The sequence below is a fragment of the Balaenoptera acutorostrata genome, chromosome 16 (assembly GCF_949987535.1).
Source record: "Balaenoptera acutorostrata chromosome 16, mBalAcu1.1, whole genome shotgun sequence".
In the NCBI taxonomy this organism is placed as follows: domain Eukaryota; kingdom Metazoa; phylum Chordata; class Mammalia; order Artiodactyla; family Balaenopteridae; genus Balaenoptera; species Balaenoptera acutorostrata.
This window is the reverse complement of record NC_080079.1, coordinates 78,127,927-78,150,126: the sequence shown is the minus strand read 5'-3', so window position 1 is coordinate 78,150,126 and position 22,200 is coordinate 78,127,927. Positions and strand designations below refer to the sequence as shown.

At 38.0% G+C, this 22,200-nt stretch overlaps 1 protein-coding gene across 7 annotated transcripts in view; it reads right to left on the bottom strand.

Moving 5' to 3' along the window:
• The window catches only part of RYR2 (ryanodine receptor 2), a 429,286-nt gene that overhangs the window by 393,256 nt on the left and 13,830 nt on the right, over positions 1 to 22,200 (bottom strand). For all 7 annotated transcript variants that reach the window (XM_057530902.1, XM_057530903.1, XM_057530904.1 and 4 more), the window contains exons 4-5: positions 21,247 to 21,346; positions 20,443 to 20,539 (exon numbers count right to left, since the gene is read on the bottom strand). In XM_057530902.1, the coding sequence (XP_057386885.1) occupies positions 20,443 to 20,539; positions 21,247 to 21,346 (197 nt within the window). The remainder of the gene's footprint in view (positions 1 to 20,442; positions 20,540 to 21,246; positions 21,347 to 22,200) is intronic.

Genomic DNA, 22,200 nt, shown 5'->3' with positions numbered 1-22,200 from the left:
TATCCAAATTGGTCTCTATACCATCCCCTTGAGATTGGTTTAAGGAAACCAAAACTTGTTTCCTGTTTCTTTCGCAAGTGCTCACCGTCTCCCTCTCCACTGGGTCTCTTCATCATCCAAACACACATAACCCTGTCCAGTCACAAACATAATAACGTGTGACCATATTTTCCTCCCCTGCTTCCCTTGCTTTTCTGCCTCATTACCACCTCCTCTTAATCCTCAGTGCACTCAATCTTGTCTGCAGACCCACTTCTCCACTGAGACAGATTTAGCTGAGGCCATCAAACGACCTTCATGTTCCCAAATCCAGTGGACTTATTTTTTTTAAACATTTTGGAAAACCCTACTGCTTTGACAGTTTTCCTAACACCATTCTCGCCTGCATTCCTCTTACCTACTCAGATATTTTTTCTCATTCTATTTTTATTGTGGAACTTTTCAAAGACACACAAAAGTAGAGAGAATATTATAATAAACCCCAATACACCCAGCACATAGCTTCAACAGTGATCAATATAGGGCCAATCTTGTTTTACCTATAACCACAAGTTATCCTTTGACATACAACCTCCACATAAAACAATACAGAAGTATCTTTCTATACTTGATATACATATATATAAAATTTGTTTTTATGAAATACCCATTCACTGTTCAAATTTTCCCAATTGTCTCAAAAATGTCTTTTTCACACTGAAGTAATGCCATTTGCAGCAACAAGGATGGACCTGGAGATTATCATACTAGGTGAAGTAAGTCAGACAGAGAAAGATAAAAATCATGATATTGCTTATATGCGGAATCTAAAAAAAAGATACAAATGAACTTATTTACGCAACACAAACAGACTCAGAGACTTGGAGAAGGAACTTATGGTTACCAGGAGGGAAGGGTTGGGGGTAGGGATAGTTAGGGAGTTTGGGATTGACATAGACACACTACTGTATTTAAAATAGATAACTAACAAGGACCTACTGTATAGCACAGGGAACTCTGCTCATTACTCTGTAATAACCTAAATGGGAAAAGAATTTGAAAAAGAATAGATACATGTATATGTATAACTGAATCACTTTGCTCTACATCTGAAACTAACACAACATTGTTAATCAACTATACTCCAATATAAAATAAAAATTTTTTTAAATGTAGCAAAAGCCATAGAAAACAGAATGATCAGGCATCCTACCGAGAAGCATGAGGTAATCATTCTCAGGTTAACTTGCTTTCAAATTTTATTCTTTTTTAATAATGAATCTACTTTTATCCATCATGTCACAGGATGGGAAAAATCTGAATAAATTGTTCTTCAAGGAAAAAAATGTCTTTTTCTTTCTGTTGCTTTTTCAAATCAAGATCCAAATGAGATGCATAAATTTGTTTGGTGTCTTTATTTTATTCTAGAACAGTTCTCCCTTCCTCTTTTTTTTTCCTTCTTGACATTTATTTGTTAACAAAAAACTGTATCATTTGTCCTGGAGTATTTTCTACATTCTGAATTTTGCTGATGACATCCTCACAGTGTTTTTTAACATCTGCCTCTAAGTGGTAGATCTAGAAATCTAGAAACTTGCTCAGGTTCAAGTGTGTGATTCTTTGGCAAGAACATTTCAGAAATTGGTGTTTGCCTTCCTATTACACCACATCAGGAGGTAATAATGACTACTTGTTTATCTTTTTACATTAAAATTGATTCAGGATCACCCTGATCCATCCATTATAACCTAAGAATTTTAGGTACATCAATGACCAGGGTCCTCAGTAGGGGCTTTTAATGGTGGTTGTGAATTTAATCATGTGGATAGCTTTTAAAATCCTGAAACCTTGCCCTCACCACCGGCCAATTAAACCAAATTTGGAGTCAGGTGTTTTAAAAGCTCCCCAGCTGGTCGTAAGGGGGAGCCAAAGTTAGGAAACTATGGTCTATACCAGTCTCTAAACAGTAGCACTACTGACACTCTGGTCCGGGTACTTCTTTGCTGTGGGGGGATGTCCTGTGCACTGTAGGATATTTCCCACATCCCTGGCCTCTATCTACTACATACCAACAGTAGTACATCCAAGCTGTGACCCAAGTTGTGGAGACATATATATATATAAATCTTAATATATAGAATATATGTTATATAAAAATACATTCATATATATGTGTGAATGTGTGTGTGTGTGTATATATATATATAATTTTATAGAAAGAATTTACTATAAGGAGTCTGCTCATGCAATCATGGAGGCTGACAAGTCCCAAGATCTGCTGGAGACCCAGGAGAGCTGATGATGTAAGTTCCGGTCCAAGCCCAAATGCCTGAAAACCAGGAGAGCCAATGGTATAGTCCCATTCCAAAGACTGACAGGTTCAAGATCCAAGAAGAACTGATGTTTCAGCTTCAGTTCAAAGGTAAGAAATAATTGATGTCTCAGCTCAAAGGCAGTTAGGCAGAAAGAGGTCCCTCTGATTCATGAAGAGTCAGCCTTTCTGTTCTATTCAGGCCTTTAACTGATTATATGAGGCCCACCCACACCAGGGAGAGCAATCTGCTTTACTCAGTCTATAGACTTAAGTGGTAAACTCATCTAAAAACACCCTCACGGAAACACCCAGAATAATTTGATCAAATAGTTTGATCAAATATCTGGATACTGTGTGGCCCAGTCAAGTTGACACATAAAATTAAACATCATAATAACTGAAAGTCCAACTTATCTATCTATATTTCTAAATCTGGAATTAATACCTACATTGTGAGTGATTCCTTTTTTTTTCTCCCCAAGATAACTACAGATAAATTCAGAGTGTTTCAGAACACTTGGATCATCCCAAAAACATTAGTTTGATCAGTGAAGCACGAGCAAAAGATTTGCCTTATACATGAATTACAAAAATAACAATTAGGTCATTTTCAATTTACTTTTGTTTCTTCAACATAGGGAAGCCTTAAATTCAGTATATTATTTTAACACTGGACAGCTCATAATCAATTATTAATGCAGTACCACAGACACCACCTTTTTTTTTTTCCTCCAAGTGAACTATTTTTTTTTAACATTTACCATATGACCTTAAAGCAATGGGGTAAGGGATGTTGTCATTAGTGTTCTACTTTTTGAACACATACTGGTTTCTTTTTGTCCAGAGAGAGGCTAGAGTATGTAACAAACGCTGAACAACAAAAGAGGGAACAAAAATAATACAAAGAAATTTAATCAGTCACATCCAATTTTGATGATGAATCAATTACACAAGTTAAAAATAAAGAAGAGTAGTTTACTGGCTTCTAAAGATTGCCGTGCCAATTCAAATGCTTATGACATGTTTATGTAGAATTCAGTAGGGACAAAAAAAGTCATATCACTGTATTTTAGTTACTGCAATGCAGGGCAGTAAAATAATATCAGAATTCTTCATTTTTCCAAACTTGATGTTCAATAAATGAATGACGGACCACAGAACTAAATTCTCTTTTGAAAAATGTTTTTTTAAATCCTAATGAAATAGATTTTAAAAGTCATAATTGGTATCCATAGGAACTATCACTACTTTTTATCTCAAAAGAAATGTGCTGCTTTAATACATGTAGCAAAAATGATTACTTTTCTCCTTTTGTACACATAAGTTTATTAATTTAAAGTATCACTGAACATTCATAAACTCCATCACATGCACAGGCTAAAGAATAAAAACCATGTTATCATATCAATAAATGCAAAAAGCATTTGACAGAATCCCACATCCATTCACAATGAAAACTCTTAGAAAACTAGGAATAGGAAGGCACGTCCTCAACTTCATGAAGATCATCTATAATCAACATCATTCTTAATAGTGAGAAACTAAATAATTTCCCCCTAAGATACAGAACAAGGCAAGAATTTCCCCTCTCACCAATCCTTTTCAACACTGTACTAGAAGTATTAGTTAATGCAACAAAACAAGAAAAGGAAAAAAAGGTATGTGAATTGAGAAGAGAGAGAAAAAAAAAAACCAACTGTTTTCTTTTGCAGATGACATGACGGTCTATGTAGAAAATCCCAAAGAATCAACAACAAAAATAAAACTCCTGAAACTAAGAAGCAATTATAGGAAGGTTACAGGATACAAGATTAATGGACAAACTCAACTTTCTTATATACCAGTGATGAACAACAGAAATCTGAAATTAAAACACAATACTATTTATATTACCACCAAAAGGAAAAGAAAGGTATATTTCTTACAAAATATGTACAAGATCTATATGAGAAAAACTACAAAACTCTGATGAAAGAAATCAAAGAGTAAATAAATGGAGAAACATTCCACGTATACAAATAGGAAGACTCAATGCTGTCAAGATACCAGTTCTTCTCAACCTGATCCATAGATTCAACTCAAACCCAATCAATAACCCTAGGAAACTAATCAGTTATCTTCAAAGCAATTCTAAAGTTTATACAGAAAGGCCAAAGACCCAGAATACCCAACACAATATTAAAGGAGAACAAAGTTGGAAGAATGACACTACCAAACTTCAAGACTTACTATAAAGCTACAGTAATCAAGATGGTGTGGTCCTGGTGAAAGAGCAGACAGATAAATGGAACAAAATAGCCCTAAAATAGGCTCATACAAATATAGTCAATTGACCTTTGACAAAGGCACAAAGGTGCTCCATTCCTTTCAATGAAAAAAGGATAGTCTTAAATAGCTGAAGTACAGGAGATTTTTAAGGCACTGAAACTATTCTGTATGCATTACAAGGGTGGATATATATCATTATACATTTGTCAAAACCCAGAAAATATACAAAATTAAAAGTGAATCCTAATGTAAATAACGGACTTTAATTAATACTAATGTGTCCATATTGACTCATCAGTTGTAAAGGAAGTACCACACTAAAGCAACATTTTAATAATAGGAAAACTGCAGAGGAAGGTCTGGAAGGGATATGTGGGAAGTATCTGTACTTTCTGCTCAATTTCTTTGTAAATCTGAAACTCCTCTAAAAAATAATGCCTATTAAAGCCACAGTAATCAAAATAGCATGTTATTAGCACAAAAACAGATATATAGATCAATGGAAGAGAATAGGGAGCCCAGAAATACACCAATGCATCTCTGGTCAATTAATCTATGACAAAGGAGGCAGGAATATACAATGGAGAAAAGACAATCTCTTCAACAAGTGGTACTGGGAAAGCTGGACAGCTACATGTAAATCAAAGAAATTAGAACACTCCCTCACACCATATACAAAAATAAGCTCAAAATGGTTTAAAGATCTAAATATACGACATGACACCAAAAAACTCCTAGAAGAGAACACAGGAAAAACATTCTCTGACATAAATCGTACCAATGTCTTCTTACAGCAGTTTCCCAAGGCAAAAGAAATAAAACCAAAAATAAACAAATGGGACCTAATCAAACTTAAAAGCTTTTGCACAGCAAAGGAAACCATCAACAAAACAAAAAGGCAACATACGGAATGGGAGAAAATATTTGCAAACGATGTGACCAACAAAGGGTTAAGATCCAAAATACACAAAGGACTCATACAACTCAATATGGAAAAAACAAACAACCCAATCAAAAAATGGGCCGAAGATCTAAAGAGACATTTTCCAAAGAAGAGTTATAGATGGTCAAAAGGCACATAAACATATGCTCAACATCGGTAATTATTAGAAAAATGCAAATCAAAACCACAATGAGATATCAACTCACACGTGTCAGAATGGCTATAATCAAAAAGTCTACAAATAATAAATGCTGGAGAGGGTGTGGAGAAAAGAGAACCCTTGTACACTGTTGGTGGGAATCTAAATTGATGCAGCCACCATGGAAAACAGTATAAATGTTCCTTAAAAAACTAAAAATAAAGCTAACATATGATGCAGCAATACGACTCCTGGGTATATATCCTGAGAAAATAAAAACTCTAATTCGAAAAGATACATGCACCTCAATGTTCACAGCAACACTATTTACAAGAGCTGAAACATGGAAACAACCAAGTGCCCATCAACAGATGACTGGCTTAAGAAGGTGTGGTATATGTATACAATGGAATACTACTCAGCCATAAAAAGAATGAAATATTGCCATTTGCAGCAACATGGATGGGCCAAAGAATATTATGCTTAGTGAAATAAGTCAGACAGAGAAAGACAAATTCTATATGTGATCACTTTTATGGGGAATCTAAAATATAATGCAAATGAATCTACATACAAAACAGAAACAGACTCACAGACACAGAAAACAAACTTATGGTTACCAAAAGGGAAAGATGGGGAAGGACAAATTAGGGATATGGCATTTAACAGATACAAACTATTATACATAAAATAGATAAGCAACAAGGATTTACTGTATAATACAGGGAATTATATTCAATATGTTGTAATAACCTATAATGGAACATAATAAAAAAATAACTGAATCACTATGTTGTACACCTGAAACTAACACAATATTATAAATCAACTATACTTCAATTTCAAAAGTCTTAATTTTTAAAAATCACTTATTTAATGATTTTTAAAAATATTTATATACTAGGAGAAAATATACTAGGACTATACTAGGAAGAAAATGAAGAGGATGATTATAAAATTTAGCCACTTTTATGTTTTTCTTTTGTTTTGAAAAATATCACATTTTACTAGATTTAAAAATTTTACGTTGGCAGTTATTTTCTTTAAGCACTTTTAAGCTTACATCCAATGTCTCCAATTGTCTCTTACTTGAAGTGAGCTGTAAATCTTACTGTTGTCCCCTTAAAGATATCACATCTTTTTTCTATCCGTTTTTAAGTGTTTAATTTTGTGTTTACTTTTCAGTACTTTTAGTCTGATGTCAGTGCGGTTTCTTTTCATTTGCCTTACTTAGGGTTCATAGTTCTTGAATCTGTGGCTTAATATACTTAGTCAGTTGTGGAGAATTCTTAAGCAACTGTATTAAACATTGCCTGTGCCTTGTGTACTTGCAAGCACTCTTTTTCTTGTTCTCTGTCTCCCTCCTGCTTTCCTTCTCCTGCTGCCTCCCTCCCTTCTCTATCCTTTTATTTTGGAACTCCAATACATGTATGATAGACCATTCATCATTTACCATGTATTTCGTATGCTCTTTTTCATATTTCCCAATCTTTTGACTATCAGTGTTTCAGTATTAGGTCAGAATATTTCTTCTGACCTTATTTCCAGTTCAATAATTCTCTTTTCAGCTATGTCTCAGCTGATATTAAATCTATCTGTTCTAATATCAGTTATTTTAATGTTCAGTTTTAGAATGTCTATATGACCCCTTCTTATAGTTACCAGTTCTCCACCAAATTTATTCACCTGGTCTTTTAATTCTTAGATCATAATAATCATAAATATTTAAAATTCTACTTGTGATAACACTATTATCTGTGTATCCATGACCTGTACGCCTTTTTCTATAGTGTGTGTTTGCCTCTGCTTTTCAGGTGGGTCCTACCTTATATGCCTGTGCTGTATAACAAAGAATCTGGCTGACCCATGCCCCTGGTTCCTAGAAGGGAGATTCTAAACCCTTGGAATTTCCCAAGTGATATAAGTGACTATGTTTTTCATGAGCCTCTTAGATCACACCTTCCTTTATGGTAATGGGGCCACTCGTGGTGGGCCCCTAGATAGCTTCAGTAAGAGGGTTGGCCATGCTGGAAAGACAAATAAGGTGACCAGAGGGTTGGAAGTTTGATCCAGCCTGACCTCTGAGGAGTGAAAGTGTGGTGGAGACTGATTAAATAATTGAGTACATGATTGAACTCAAACATTCCTACATAACAAAACCCCAAGAAAAACACTCTAGGACAAAAGCTTGACGGAGCTTCCTGGATGATGGACATGATGATGTGTCAGGAGGGTAAGATATCTTGATCCACAGGTACAGGGAATAGAAACCCTACATCTGAAACCCTCCCAGACCTCGCCCTATACATAGGCCCGATTTGTAATCCTTTATAATAAAACTGTAATCGTAAGAATAGCACTTTCCTGAGTTCTTAAATCTAAAGGGGTTATGGGAACCCCCAAATTTGTAGCCAGTTGTACAGTAGTACAGATGGTCTGAGGACCAGCCCTCTCCTTGTGGCTGGTGTCTGAGATAAGGGCAGTTTTGTAGGGAACAAAGCCCGTAATTTGTATGATCTATTAATTCTGGGGAGTTGGTGCCAGAACTGCACTGCAGTACATCAGTCAGGGTTGAAACAAAATAGCGTGTTTAATTTTGATGATTAGATACGGTATACGTAAAATACAGAAATCACTTGAGTTCTTTGTGTTAGTCCCCCACCCCCCCAAAGATGTACTTTTGCTTCTCGCAGGTAAAGTGATCTAGGGGCACCAGCAATCCCACATCATCTTAATCCAAATGGTAATTAATATTATTTGAGGCTGAGTTTCAATACTTGCAAGGGCTGCTCTATTTCCAGTTCATCACTGCTTCAAGGGCATAGTTCTTTGAGTTCCCTCCTAAAGTGCCTCTTCTTTGGTGGGTCTTGTACTACCACTTTTGATCCACTTGCACTCTGATGCTTCCAGCAGCTCTGCCCCACTTCTGAGCCACTCAGCCACTGCAATCCCCTGGAGAGAAGAGGCTTCCTCAGATGCCGAACTCACTCCTCCGTCTCCTATTTTGGGAACCTGGCTCCACACATTTTCACTACTTTTTTAGCTCTCGATTATCTTTGAACAGATTTTTGGTTTTTCTCAGAGGGAAACATGGCTTGGAATAACCTCATCTACTATTGTTACCACCATCACTTCAAAAAATTCTCTTTAAAATACAATTATTTTCAACTTTGAGTCCATCAAGCTAGTGCGGAATTCAAGCACTTATTATTGTTGCTGGAGTGGTACAGTAATCTCGGACCTTGGGGAGTAAGCCCAGTTCATTTGTTAGATCTTCTAAGCGCAAGGTCTCTACTTACATGCTCCTGTCCAGTCTGAGGGCTGACGCTTTCCATTCACTTGAGAGGCTCAGGACATTTTGCTCAAGTGAAAAACCCCACAGCCATTGCCCTCTGAGTCTTGCCATCTTCTGATAAGCCAGGATGAAATGGGGAGTAGCAAGTTGTCAGGGAGCAGAGTACTGGTCAGCCTGAAAGTGGAACTCAGAAAACTCTGCTCCCTCCCCAGTCTCTATGAATGCTTTAAAAAAATTTTTTTAAGATAACCATAGATTCACATGCTGTTGTGAGAATACAGAAAAATCCCTTGAACATCTGTCTGGTTTCCCTTAATAGTAATATTTTTCAACTATAATATAATAGCTACATATATACATAACCTTAATAGTTACATATGTGTAACTATTATATATGTAATATATATGTAACTAATAGTTACATATGTAATGTAACTATTACATATACGTTTAACTATTACATATATATGTAACTGTTACCTATATATGTACTATTATATATGTAACTATATTTTAAAACTATAGTATAATAGTTACACATATATGTAACTACACATATATTCAAGTTACATATATATGTAATTGAAGATATATATATATACTATAATGGTTTTTCAGTGAAGATATTGACTTTGATACAATCCCCTGATCTTATTAAATTTCTCCAGTTCTGCTTATATTCATTTGAGTATGTGTCTGTGTGTGTGTATTAAATTCTATACCATTTTATTAACTGTGTAACTTCCTGGAACCCCATCATTGTAAAAGTCCTACACCACAAGGATGCCTCACATTGCCCTCTTCTAACTAAATCTACCTCCCTCTCGCCCCCCTCTCTTGCTTCCCTAACCCTGGATAACCACTAATCTGTCCTCCAGTTCTAAGATTCATTTCAAAAATGTTATAAACATGGACTCACACAGTATGTGATCTTCTGGGATTGACAATTTTCACTCAGCATAACCGCCGGGAGATCCATCCCAATTGTTATGTATCAACAGGCCATTCCTTTTTATTGCCGAGCAGCATTCCATGCTATGGTTGTACTGCAGACTGGATAACCATTCCCTTGATGAAGGACATCTGGGCTGATTCCAGTTTACAGCTTTACACTAAGTATTTGTGAAGAAGTATTTTTGTGAACACAGTTTTGGTTTCTTTGAGATAAACACCCAGAAATGCGATTGCTAGGTCGTATGGCAGTGCATGTTTAGTTTTTTAAGCAACTGTCAAAACGTTTCCCAGAGTGGCTATACCATTTACAAGCAATTTATGAGCGATCCAGTTTCTCTGCATCCTCGCCAACATTTGGTTACCAGTATTTTGTTTTGTTTTAGCCATTCTGATAAGTGTGTAGTGATAGCACCTGGTGGCCTTGTATTTCCATAATCGCTAATGACGCTGAACATCTTTCCCTGTGCTTACTTGCAATCTGTATGTCCTTTCAGTGAAACCACCGTCCATGTTTTGTACCCATTTTCTAATTAGGTTGTTTGTTACTGTTGAGCTTTGAGAGTTCTTTCTGTATTTTCAGATATTTGTCCTTTGTTGGACATATGATTTGCAAATATCTTTGGCCAGTCTACAACTTATCTTCTCATCCTCTTCACAGAGACTTTTACATAATAAAATATTCTCATTTTGATGAGATCAATTTATTAATGTTTTCCTTTCATGGACATGTTTTTTATTATTATTATTATTATTTTTTGGCTGTGTTGGGTCTTCGTTTCTGTGCGAGGGCTTTCTCCAGTTGCAGCGAGTGGGGGCCACCCTTCATCGCGGTGCGCGGGCCTCTCACTATCGCGGCCTCTCTTGTTGCGGAGCACAGGCTCCAGACGCGCAGGCTCAGTAGTTGTGGCTCACGGGCCCAGTTGCTCCGCGGCATGTGGGATCTTCCCAGACCAGGGCTCGAACCCGTGTCCCCTGCATTGGCAGGCAGATTCTCAACCACTGCGCCACCAGGGAAGCCCCTGGACATGTTTTTGATGTCAAGTTATAAACTCTATGATCTCAAAGATTTTTTTCCTAAATGATTTATAGTTTTATGTTTTACATTTAAGCCCATGATCCATCTGAATTAGATTTCATATCAAGTGTGAGGTTTGGGCTGTGGTTCATATTTTTTTTTTTTGGCTTATGGGTGTCCATTTGCTCCATGTGAGTGTCTTTTAAGTCTGTGGAAAAATCTTTTCTTCTCTTCTCTTTCTGTCAGAGGGAATGTCTCTCTCCCTGTGTGCCAGACACTAAGCATAACAACCTCCTTGGATTTAGTCTTTAGGGAATGAAAGTCAGGAAGGGAAGTGCCTTCTAGAAAAGTTAAGCTTTCTGCCAACTCTCAAACCTCCCCTGAGGAGAAAAGTGCACTGGGACTTCTAGCTGCTTAAGTGGGGGGAAAAAAATAGGAAAAATACTGGGAGAAAACATATGTTAACATCACAAAAATTACCTCGCAGGCAAAAGTTTTGCATGTTGGCAAGTATGTGAGTTCTCTCTGAAAAAAATCTATAACATACATCATACTGTCAAAATATCCACAAACCACCCCACCCATTTGTTTAAATCACTGTCTTCAAGGCTCAGATTCCTGCTGTAGGAATAGGGATTCTTCCCTGTGGAGTGACGTGAAGTCAAGATGCTTCCAATAGAGAAGGCTCTTAGCCAAGGATGTGGGGACTCATAGGCCTCAGAATAGTGTTCTGTTCATTCAGGTTGGTAGGCTGGTTTCTTCCCCTCCTGGAATCGCAAGCAGACAATAATCTTTTAGGAGTCACGGAAATCCTACAAACGGGGACCTCAAACCCCTCTGAATTAACCAGAGCGGTTCTCAAGGCGGGCATCACACTGCTCTCCTTAAACAACCTACGAGGAAGTGCATGACTTATTTTTCTCCATTAATTTCTTTCACAAACACAAAACAATCAGCATGTGTGTGCAGATTCCCATATATTTGTCACTCTGTGAAAGGGGTACAAAAATGAATGATACAATCCTGGCTGAAAACTAAACAGAATAGATGAACACACACATACCAATAAAGATAATAAATGGCAGTATGTGATAGATGCCATTTACCTGGGGCAGTTAAAGACACAGACAATTCTACTACCAACACGTCCTCAACCAAAGTAAGTTCCGTGTGGTGATGTATTACCAGACCCTGGATGTTGAGGATTCACCTATGAATCCTTTGAAAAACAGAAAAATTACTCACACACAGTTTCCATTGAGAGTTGATATTGAATGGCAGGTTCAAAACAATTATGGGGAAGAGAAGCTTGTTCTACTAACTTACAGGCTGGCAAAAGTATCACCTCAAAATCCAAGGTCAGCACAGATTTCCTCCTTGTCTAATCCTCCTCAACGGGTAGAACAGTAAGATACGTTCTCTACGATCTCATTTTTTTATAGCCAGCACACATCAAAATGCCTAGAACATGCAAGCCCTCAATAAGCATGAAAGGAATTGAAAAATAGACCCAGGATTAAAAGATTATTGCAGAGAGAAATTATCAGTGTTTCAGTTTACACATTTTCTCAGTAGAATTTCTGCTTGCACACCAGTCTACTACGTAAGGGCCTAAGAGAGTGTTTGGCTGAGCAGCTAAGCCCCAGGCAAGCTCCCAGGAACCTCTTCATAGTAACAGAGAAATCAAAAGTATATGCCTGTACAACACTTAGAGAAGCATCACGTATTTACTCAGGACTGAGTCTGTGATATCTCTATTCAAGCTGCTGCACAAGGGGAGACAGGTATTGAGACAGGACATGGATGGGCCTCAGGCTGAGCAGTTTCTCCCCCGTGGACAGAAACTCCATAATAGCAGAAACTCCATAAAAGCAGGATGATAGGGGAGGCTCGGCCCTGCCCAGATAAGAGATAAAAGACCCCATAATCCTCATCCTCGAAGGAGACCTTCCTGACGACATATGTGCAGAAAGGCTCCTTGGAGGTCAAAAAGGGAGGCGGTGTCACCCCACAGTAAGTGACGTCAACTACCCATAGGCCTCTTCGCTAGAATCCATCTTGGCTGAGAGACGCGCACGCACACAGAGCAGGACCCTGAGGGAGACCAAACACGGACTCAGAACCAGGCAAAGCAAGATGACTGGTCAAAGGAAATCTGGAAGAAATGCCCCATAACAGCGATTCAAGCTACCACAAGGGTGCGACTCTCTCTCTCTCTGAGCCCACCCGTGTGTCTATCCACACGTACTGTACTCTTTTCCCTCCTAATAAACACTTCACTTGCTTCACTGCTTTCCACCTCTATGTGGAAATTCATTTCTACGCAGCTGATGGGCCAGGGCCTTGTCACCGGCCACTGGTCCCTGGTGGTCTAGTGATTAGGATTCAGGGCTCTCACTGCCCCTGCCCAACCTCAATCCCTGGCCGGGAACTGAAATCCTGCTTCAAGCCGCTGCAGGCCGAGGCCACCCGAGGTCAGTATGTTTTGAGATGTCACGTCTGCATAAAATGTGAATGAATCATCGTGGATTAAAAACAATAACAATAACAATTACACTCCGAATCCATGTTAAAGAATCTTATAAATAGGACCAGAGCAGAAAAACAACAACAAACATTTGCTACTTTTACTTTTCACTCCGTACGGAATATAACACAGCCACAAAGGAATTTGGAAATTAAAAAAAAGAGGACGCTTTTCTTTTCTTCCTGTGAGATATTGCTTACACCTAGATTAAGTTAAGAAACTAAACGTGGACCAGTAAAAGCGGTCTTAAATTTTCACTGAGAAAATAACTGGGAGATTTCTCTCTCTTTCTCAATGTTGATTTTTAATCTGTTGTCTCTTGCCAGTCACTCACTCTCAGTGCATCCAACACCTCAACTGTTTTTTTTTTTTCATTTTTACTGTTATCCAGTGGCTCCAATTTCTGTGAATATTTTTAATGCTTTGCCTTCAAAGCCTGTATTTTGGAAAACAGTGCCTTCTAGCCCAGTCGTTTCTGGAGAGCGTGGCTCTAGACCAAGTCAGGCTGCTAAATGATGACACGCTGAAGCGAGGCCAGGGTGCTCTCTGCAATCAGCAGGGAGGTTAAGTTTAGGGGGAAGACTGCATCTCTCTCCAGGGAGAAGAGGCAAAGAAGAAAAGAATAGCTCTCCTTCATGTGCTTACTCTTCTAGCGAAACTCTTTGGGCAATCTGTCCTATCCCCAGATGCAGGCTAAAGAGGTATACACAGGACATGAAGAGAAGGAAGAAAAGTTCTTATATGATAACTTGACCATTTTGGAGCAAAACAGCGCAGCTTCAGAAGCTTGCGCCGAGGTAGTGACTGAGGGCGTACAAACCCTGCGGGGTATCAGTCATCCAATTGTGTACGTAGACATAAACCACGCCTCTCCTTCTAAGCCAGACTGAGAGACACTTAATTCATTAGATCAAACCCATCTCATGCCTTATCAATTATTCACAAGTAAAGCTCACTGAATCATAATATTAAAAGGGGCATGAAGGCAAAAATATTGTCATGCATACATACGGCATGGCTTTTGCCTGCTGAGTCACATTCTGCAGAGCAAATGTACCACTTATTTCCAGACATTGTCAGAAACAATGACTTAATGGTCCTGAGTTTGAAAGGAACAAGACAAAGCAAGTATATGCCAAGAGTAATGCCTGGTAAGATGGAAACAGGACAACTTCTCTATCCACACTCAAGCCTGCTTGTGTTCTCTCTCTCTCTCATACACACACACACACATACACACACACCATCAGGTGTATTTTATCTATGCATGCATGGGTATGTGTGTGCATTTATAAACAAGCAAATTTAAGTTTTTATTGTTACATATCCCCACTAGAATGTAAACTCCTTGAGAAAAGAGACTTTGTATCTTTTTAGATACTAACAACCCAGCACCCAGAACATGGTGGTCATTCCACAAATTTTTATTAAATGAGTAAAATTACCTATGAGCTATGTGGTAAAAACTGTTTTAACATGCAAATAATGCTTTTCAAAAAACGTTCCCCTAATACCGGTTTCCACATCAGAGATCTCACATAATAATTCTGGATAACACTCCCATAACTCATCTTTCTTAAAACTTATTAATTTAAAAGTATGACATACTTAATTCAGGTAGTGCATATTTAATCCATTAGTAAGCGTGTGTGCACATAAAGTAAATGCCTTTGTTGACATTTTATTGTATTCACATAAAAATGGATGGAAGTAATAAGGTGCAATCCAGAGACAGAATCTAGAACAGAAAACATTCCCCATATAAAAGACTTCATGCTTGAAATGAAAACTGATAATCAAGTTTCAAGGCTCCAGAATGAAATCTTTTTTTAAAGCAATAATTTAAAAGCTGTGTGGCATCCGACAGATCTCTTGCCAAGTAGCAGAACTTGTTTCTCCTTAATTTATCCCATCTCACTATTTGAAAAGTTTGAGAAAGAACAAAGAAATTACAATTCTACAGTTAACGTTCCGTGCATTTCTCCTTTTCCCCCGCCTGCTCACAACGTCTAGAGATGATGATTTTACAACTTTTATTGTTGTTTAGACCAGTTGTATACTGGTAATTTTAGAGCCACACATCTTTCTAGAAAAATCTCAAGAAATTTAAAATAAAACCATAGTGATGCTTTACTTCACGAACATGTCAGAATTCAATCCGTAAAAGCAACATGAGCGGGAAGTGTGGGGAAAATATATGTTTAATTTAACTTTGGTAGGCTTCATTCTCCAATTCAATTCCACTTAATTGAATGGGACAATATATGCTCTTCATTCTGGGGGGTCTGGTTAACACTCCCATGAGAATGCACCGGAAACCACAAACATATACAAATCTAAGTGTGAAGAGGAAGTTAAAGATCACTCCATCAGAGAGAGAACAGACTTGTGGTTGCCAAGGGTGGGTGGGGATGGTAGGGAGGGATGGAGTGGGAGTTTGGGGTTAGCAGATGCAAACAATTACATATAGGATGGATAAACAACAAGGTCCTACTGTATAGCACAGGGAACTATATTCAATATCCTGCAATAAACCATAATGGAAAAGAGTATGAAAAAGAATGTGTATATATGTATAACGGAATCACTGTGCTGTACAGCAGAAATGAACACAACATTGTAAATCAACTATACTTCCATAAAATAGATTATAAAATAATAATAATAAAAGATCACTGCATCGGTATCTAGAATTACAGTACCCATCGTTGAACTGCGTTTTCAACTGCTACAATTATAGTTCTATTATGTACATTCAAAACTTGTCATGGGAAGGAGGCACGAGCAGACTGACAAATCCACTTACTAACCCAGCATTTACGACCAAAATGGTCCTAAATTACTCAGAAGCGACTGTCACTTCTGGCCATCTCCTTAATCAATTCCACTACTTCTTACAACAAACCTGATTTGACTTTAGTTATTTAACTTTAATAACAGAATATAATTGAGTGTAGCCAGATCATAATTACAGTGAAGAATTATGAGTTAAAAGAAATCTTCATATATTTCCCTGGAACTTCTCCAGCTCTCAGAAAGTCAAATTATTTTTATTTCTTTTTAAAAAATGAATCAAAATACATTTTTAAGGTTATCACTATGTGTCTTCCCTCCAATACAGATTCACATCAATTAAAGAAAGGCTGCCTCCTGGCTGTACAGTCCTTTGCCTTCCCCTCATTCTGTAAGACATTGAAGTGACTTAGCGTGAGGAGAGGGGAAGATAAAGAAATTTCTACACACTGATATTAACAAGACCTGAAAGAAGATAGGGCTCTATAAATGTAAAATTTAAGGAATTACTTTTATCGTTGCATGCAAATAATTGTTCAATCTCACTGTGTAATCAAGACACAGATAACTTTCAGTCTTAAGCAACATCCCTCAGGCTCCTGCTGCCTATTTCTGACTCATTTTCTCCCTCAAGTCATGAGGGAGAAAGGGATGTCATGAGGCGTGTCAAGTCTGACATCCATTTTAATCTAATTTCACCCGTGTAAACATGCCGTACAAGGGGCACTAAGGATGTGTTCTTACTGACATCACTACCTAGAAAGAGCTGCAATATGTTGATCTGAATACATATTGAGATTATTTTGACACAGAAATGAATAACATTAAGTCAAGAATAATACTGGAGGGGGGCGGGAGCAGCCTTCAATATGCATGCAATGGGAAAGCGGACCCAGAACAATACCAAAATGTCTTTGACATTTCCCCTAGTTTTCTCTGTAATAATCAGCAATGTAAAGAATTACAGCAATGTAATAATAACCAGCAGGAGAGATGATCATACTAAGCCAAGTAAGTCAGAGAAAGACAAATACTGTATGATATCACTTACATGTGGAATCTACAAAAATGACACAAATGAACTTATTTACAAAACAGAAAGGGACTCACAGACTTAGGAAACAAACTTATGGTTACCAAAGGGGAAAGATGGCAGGAAGGGATAAATTAGGAGGTTGAGCTTAACATATACACACTACTATATATAACATAGATAACCAACAAAGACCTACTGTAGAGCACAGGGAACTCTACTCAATATTCTGTAATAACCTATATGGGAAAAGAATCTGAAAAAGAATAGATATATGTATATGTATAACTGATTCACTTTGCTGTACACCTGAAACTAACACAACATTGTAAATCAACTATACTCCAATATAAAATAAAAATTAAAAAAACAAATAAAAGGCATCCCCCCCAAAAAAACAATTAGCAGGAAATCTACTCTATAAGTATCATGTTTAATAAAACCCCTCGTCAACATACAGACTCTCTAATGCGCAGGAGAGGTGGAAAACTGCAGTCATTGCCCGCGAGCTTAGTCCAAGAAATCTGGGATCTATCTGACTCTGAATATTCTCATTTGAAAATGAAAACACCCAACTGTTAAAACAAAAACTATGCTCATCCATTCCTGGCTTCTAAAGCTTAGCAAGAAAGAGGAGTCCTTCCCCACCACTCACCTACCACATTCATTTCAAAACAGAAGAGGGTTTTCTTTGATATAGTTTAGCGTCTCTTCCCCTAAAATCTACGCTCTACCATACTTTAACCCGCATGCCCAGGGTCCCTCAAATGTTTCCATATCTGACTAAATGCTGCTCTTCTGTCTAAACAGTAGTGATAAAATAACAATAACAATAATACATTTGTTGATCTCTTAATATGCATCAAGGTTTTACGTGCATTTTCCTACTGAACCTTCACAACAATCCCATGAAGTAACAGCTAACATTTAAGCCGCATTTCACAGAGGAGAAAAATCATGTTTAAAGAAATTAAGTCACACAAGTCACACAACTATTAGTGGCAGAGGCGAGGCCCAAACCCAGGTCTACAGCCCATTCTCTTAATTACAAATCTCTACAGTGTCTGTAGAAAGAGCAGACGGGCTCAAAGAATCACTTCGTTTCAAGTGTTTCGTTTAACAAGTCAGAGACTAACGATCCAAAAGACTATGACACAGCCTCTTTTTGCTCCTAAGTCTCTATGATGATATTATATCATTGAACATATCTACACCCCAAGCCTCCTTTGGGTTCCATAACTAACTTCCCTGGCTCTCCATTTAACTACCATTCTGCCTCTCTTGTGCCTTTTCTTCACCTGTCAGTGTCCTAAATATCAGCCTTATCTAGGATTCCATCCTCAGCCTCCTCTCTAGTTAGTCTATTCCAAGGCTTTGCAGCCTTTTAAAGCAATGCTCAAGTTGCTAAACATAACACGCTACTCACTGTTCCTCCCTCTCTACCTAGGGCTCCCATTCTTTCAACTACCCCCTGTGCACTTGTGATTTATATTCAACCCAAGCTTTGTCTACGTTAAAGACTCAAAAATTCCAATTTCCCATACACCCTTTATTTTATTTCTCAAAGATCCTCTGCACTCACCAGTGTCCAAAATCTCACTCAGTCCTTTGTATCAAATTTGTACATCTCCTACAACCTTTAACACCATCTCTCTTCCCTAGAGTCAGAAACTCTAGGGAGTTTCTCAACCTTAAATCTGATACATTCTCTCACCGACCACATAGAGTTCATCCTTAAACGAGTCAATCTGACCTGAAATGTTTCTGGGCCAGGCTGTCCTATTCTAATGGCCACTCTCCAGGATAAGCTTCTCCTTTTCTCTCACATGAATGACTTCATCAGACTTCTCCAAGTTGGTTTCCCTGCTCCAGAATCTCTCCACCTCCGATCTAAGTTCTTCTTGTTCATCAGAGATACTCTTTTCAAAGAGATCTGACCACGTCACCCCCCTCCCCACACACCCCTTCCCAACTATCTCAGGGTAAAAGCCAACCCGTGGGAATGGCACTAAGGAGCCTTCAAAAGCTGACCAAACTACTCCCTCCTGTCTAGTTTCCATGCTTCTTCTATCCTGCCCCTCATCACTCTGGAATAACTGCAATTCCCAGTATACACTGCATCCCTCTGAGTCTTCTGTTTGGAATTAATTCCTCAAATAAACCGTCTTTTGAATTCCCTCTCATCTTTTATATAAACCCTATCAACACACCATTAACATCTTCTTCCTAACCTACTAAAAGCAGCACTTTTCGTTTAGGGAATTTTTCTAGGCTCTGCATTTCATGCTTCACCATAAGCTAGGTCTACCTGGGAGAGGTAAGACTAGTACCCAGGTCTCAGAGTGACTTTTCCCAAGGTTAAACAGCTAATTAAAGAAGTATTAACTTTCTAAATGTCCTCTGTATCTTTCTTTAAATTACAAAAATAAATATTTATCAATAATAGTTACCTAAGTGATATGCTAATATTACGAGAAACCTCCATTAAAAGACTTAAAGCCACGTAATAAATCACCCGGATCATGCCTTCTCTCACAATAATCGCTTATTTATGCATTCCACTTACCATATTCATCCATTAATTTGTGAGGCAAAATGGAACATTCAAATCACTCTCAATATTTTTATGGTTTTGTATTATTTGTGCACTTTTCCCCGTGATCCAGGCTACTGACATCTTGGCCCAATGCCAAATAATATTAACATAAGAGAGGTATTAAAATCACATAAAATATTAGGGAAAATGCTCAATTTTATTATCTATCTCAGTAAATGGGAGGTAACAGAAAAAGGTCCTAAACCTTTGGGCAATTTGAGAAGTCTGAAACTGAACTGGAGACTAAACATTCCAGAAAGGGGATTCATCAAAACGAATGAACGTTTCACGAAGTTTTAAGTAGGTGAATGTGTTCATTCCTCCCACTCAGGTTATTGTATTCACTGCTTCTCACCATGTTTTAATTATACAAGAATTTTCTGCAACTCTATTCATAGGTAGTCAAAACCGTATGTGAGAAAAAAACTTCAGAGGAGGCCAGCAATGGATCACTTCAGTAGACAGATGAATGACAGTGGCCCACTTTCTCTTATGCTAATGGCCTGAACAGACAAAACCTTAATTTACAAAACTTATATCAAAACAAGAAAACGCAAGGCTCAAGGCGCTGGGCTCAGGTACCAACCTTCGCTGCTCTTCACCGTGTTCTCCTGAAGGGACCGTGAGGCATTCATCCATGTGTCCGTGAAGCAACCTGAGGACGTCACCACCAATCAGATACCCTAAAGGATTGAAATGCAGTCACATGTGAACTGTCGTCATCAGATGTTGACAGCTGAACAGATCATCGGCTCCAATCTCCTATTTTCATAGACAGAGACACAGAAGTCCAGCAAGGCTTAAGTACCTGGCCAAAATCACAGAGATGGATGGTGCTACCTGCCTGCCACCTCTGAGCCCTGGGTTCCCAAGTGCCACAGTTAGTGACGTTCCCACTATTATACATGACCTCAGCCTCATAAAACCGTCCACTGAACATGCAAGCCTGGATAGGCTCAGATTTGAACTTACATAAGTGAGAACAACCAGAACACACAGATATTTCCTGGAAAAACCCTGATGTGCAAGCACTGCTGTGATCCAGTTCTAAGTCACGCACCCTGGAAGATGAGAAATCTTGACAGTTGCCTAACTAAGCAATACCCTGAGGCCAAAACACTGGAGAAAATAACCCCTAGAAAGCTAGCATGTAAAACACACACAAAAATAAGCTAAAGCTGACGATAGCATAAAAATAAGAGGAGATAAACCTTAACACAAACTTCACTTTTAAATAGCAATTCAAATGAGTTTCTTAAATGTCATGTGTCTGCATTACAGAATATTTTGACACAAACAGCTCTAATTAATTTACTCGTTATCACAAACCCAAAGATGACTGTCAACTCTGCATCAGGGACCAGCCCCCTAATGGAAGTGGAGTTCTTACCTTGGGCTGCTTCACTTCCTGAGCTGATTGGGGCCACGCTCCAGAGGGTCTGCTGGAAAGCGGCGTCCACGTGCAAGCTGCCGTTGCCATAAGACAAGTGCTGCATTAGAAGCAAAAGAAGGCATCACTACAGGCTCTGGATAAGTCTCAACACGGAAGTGCTTCTGGCAACTCAAACTGAACGCTGCCAACGTGGGAATGTCCACAGAGAGCCTCTGTTGCAATCCCGTCACTCAAAAATGAAGAGACTAGTAGGAAAAAAATTAGAGTTTATATTTGACTTTAGGTATTTTTCAGCTTCCTTCTAAGAGTTACTACTTAAGTCACTAATCCGAAAACACAAATAAAATAAATTTGTGAAAACAGACTATTTTGTTTTAAAGGCTTATTGATGGGCAAATTTGTACAGACAGTAGGCCCTTACCATTAAAATTATAATTAAGCTTTTACATATCACACTGTGACAGTGTGTTGACAATGAAGTAGGTTAAACCTACTGGACTAATGTGTTAGTTTCATGGGGTCCTTTAGGAACTTTTATCTACAATCTGATGTAACAGCCATTAGAGGGCAATATTTCCTAATAGGTATCAAAAACCAAGACAACACATGTCCTTCAAAATGCAGACATTACAAATTTCAGATGTTCCCTCTTAAGTCAAATGTATTAAAAGAACATCATATTTCACATCTTGAGAGCCATAATTGATGAGTTCTGAAATGATAAGTAAAGAAAAACAAAATTATGAGTACAGACAAATGACTTGCTTATTTCATTAACCATTACCTGGCTGCTGCTAGAATTTCAAACATGCAAAGAACAACCACCTTTTTTCTTGGAGTCATCTGAGTAAACATCACCAATATTCCTATAATGTTCCTGCAACACTTTCCAATGCTGATGACAGCCTAAGCTCTTAAAGACTTCAATTGTACTAGAACTTTCCCAGATAT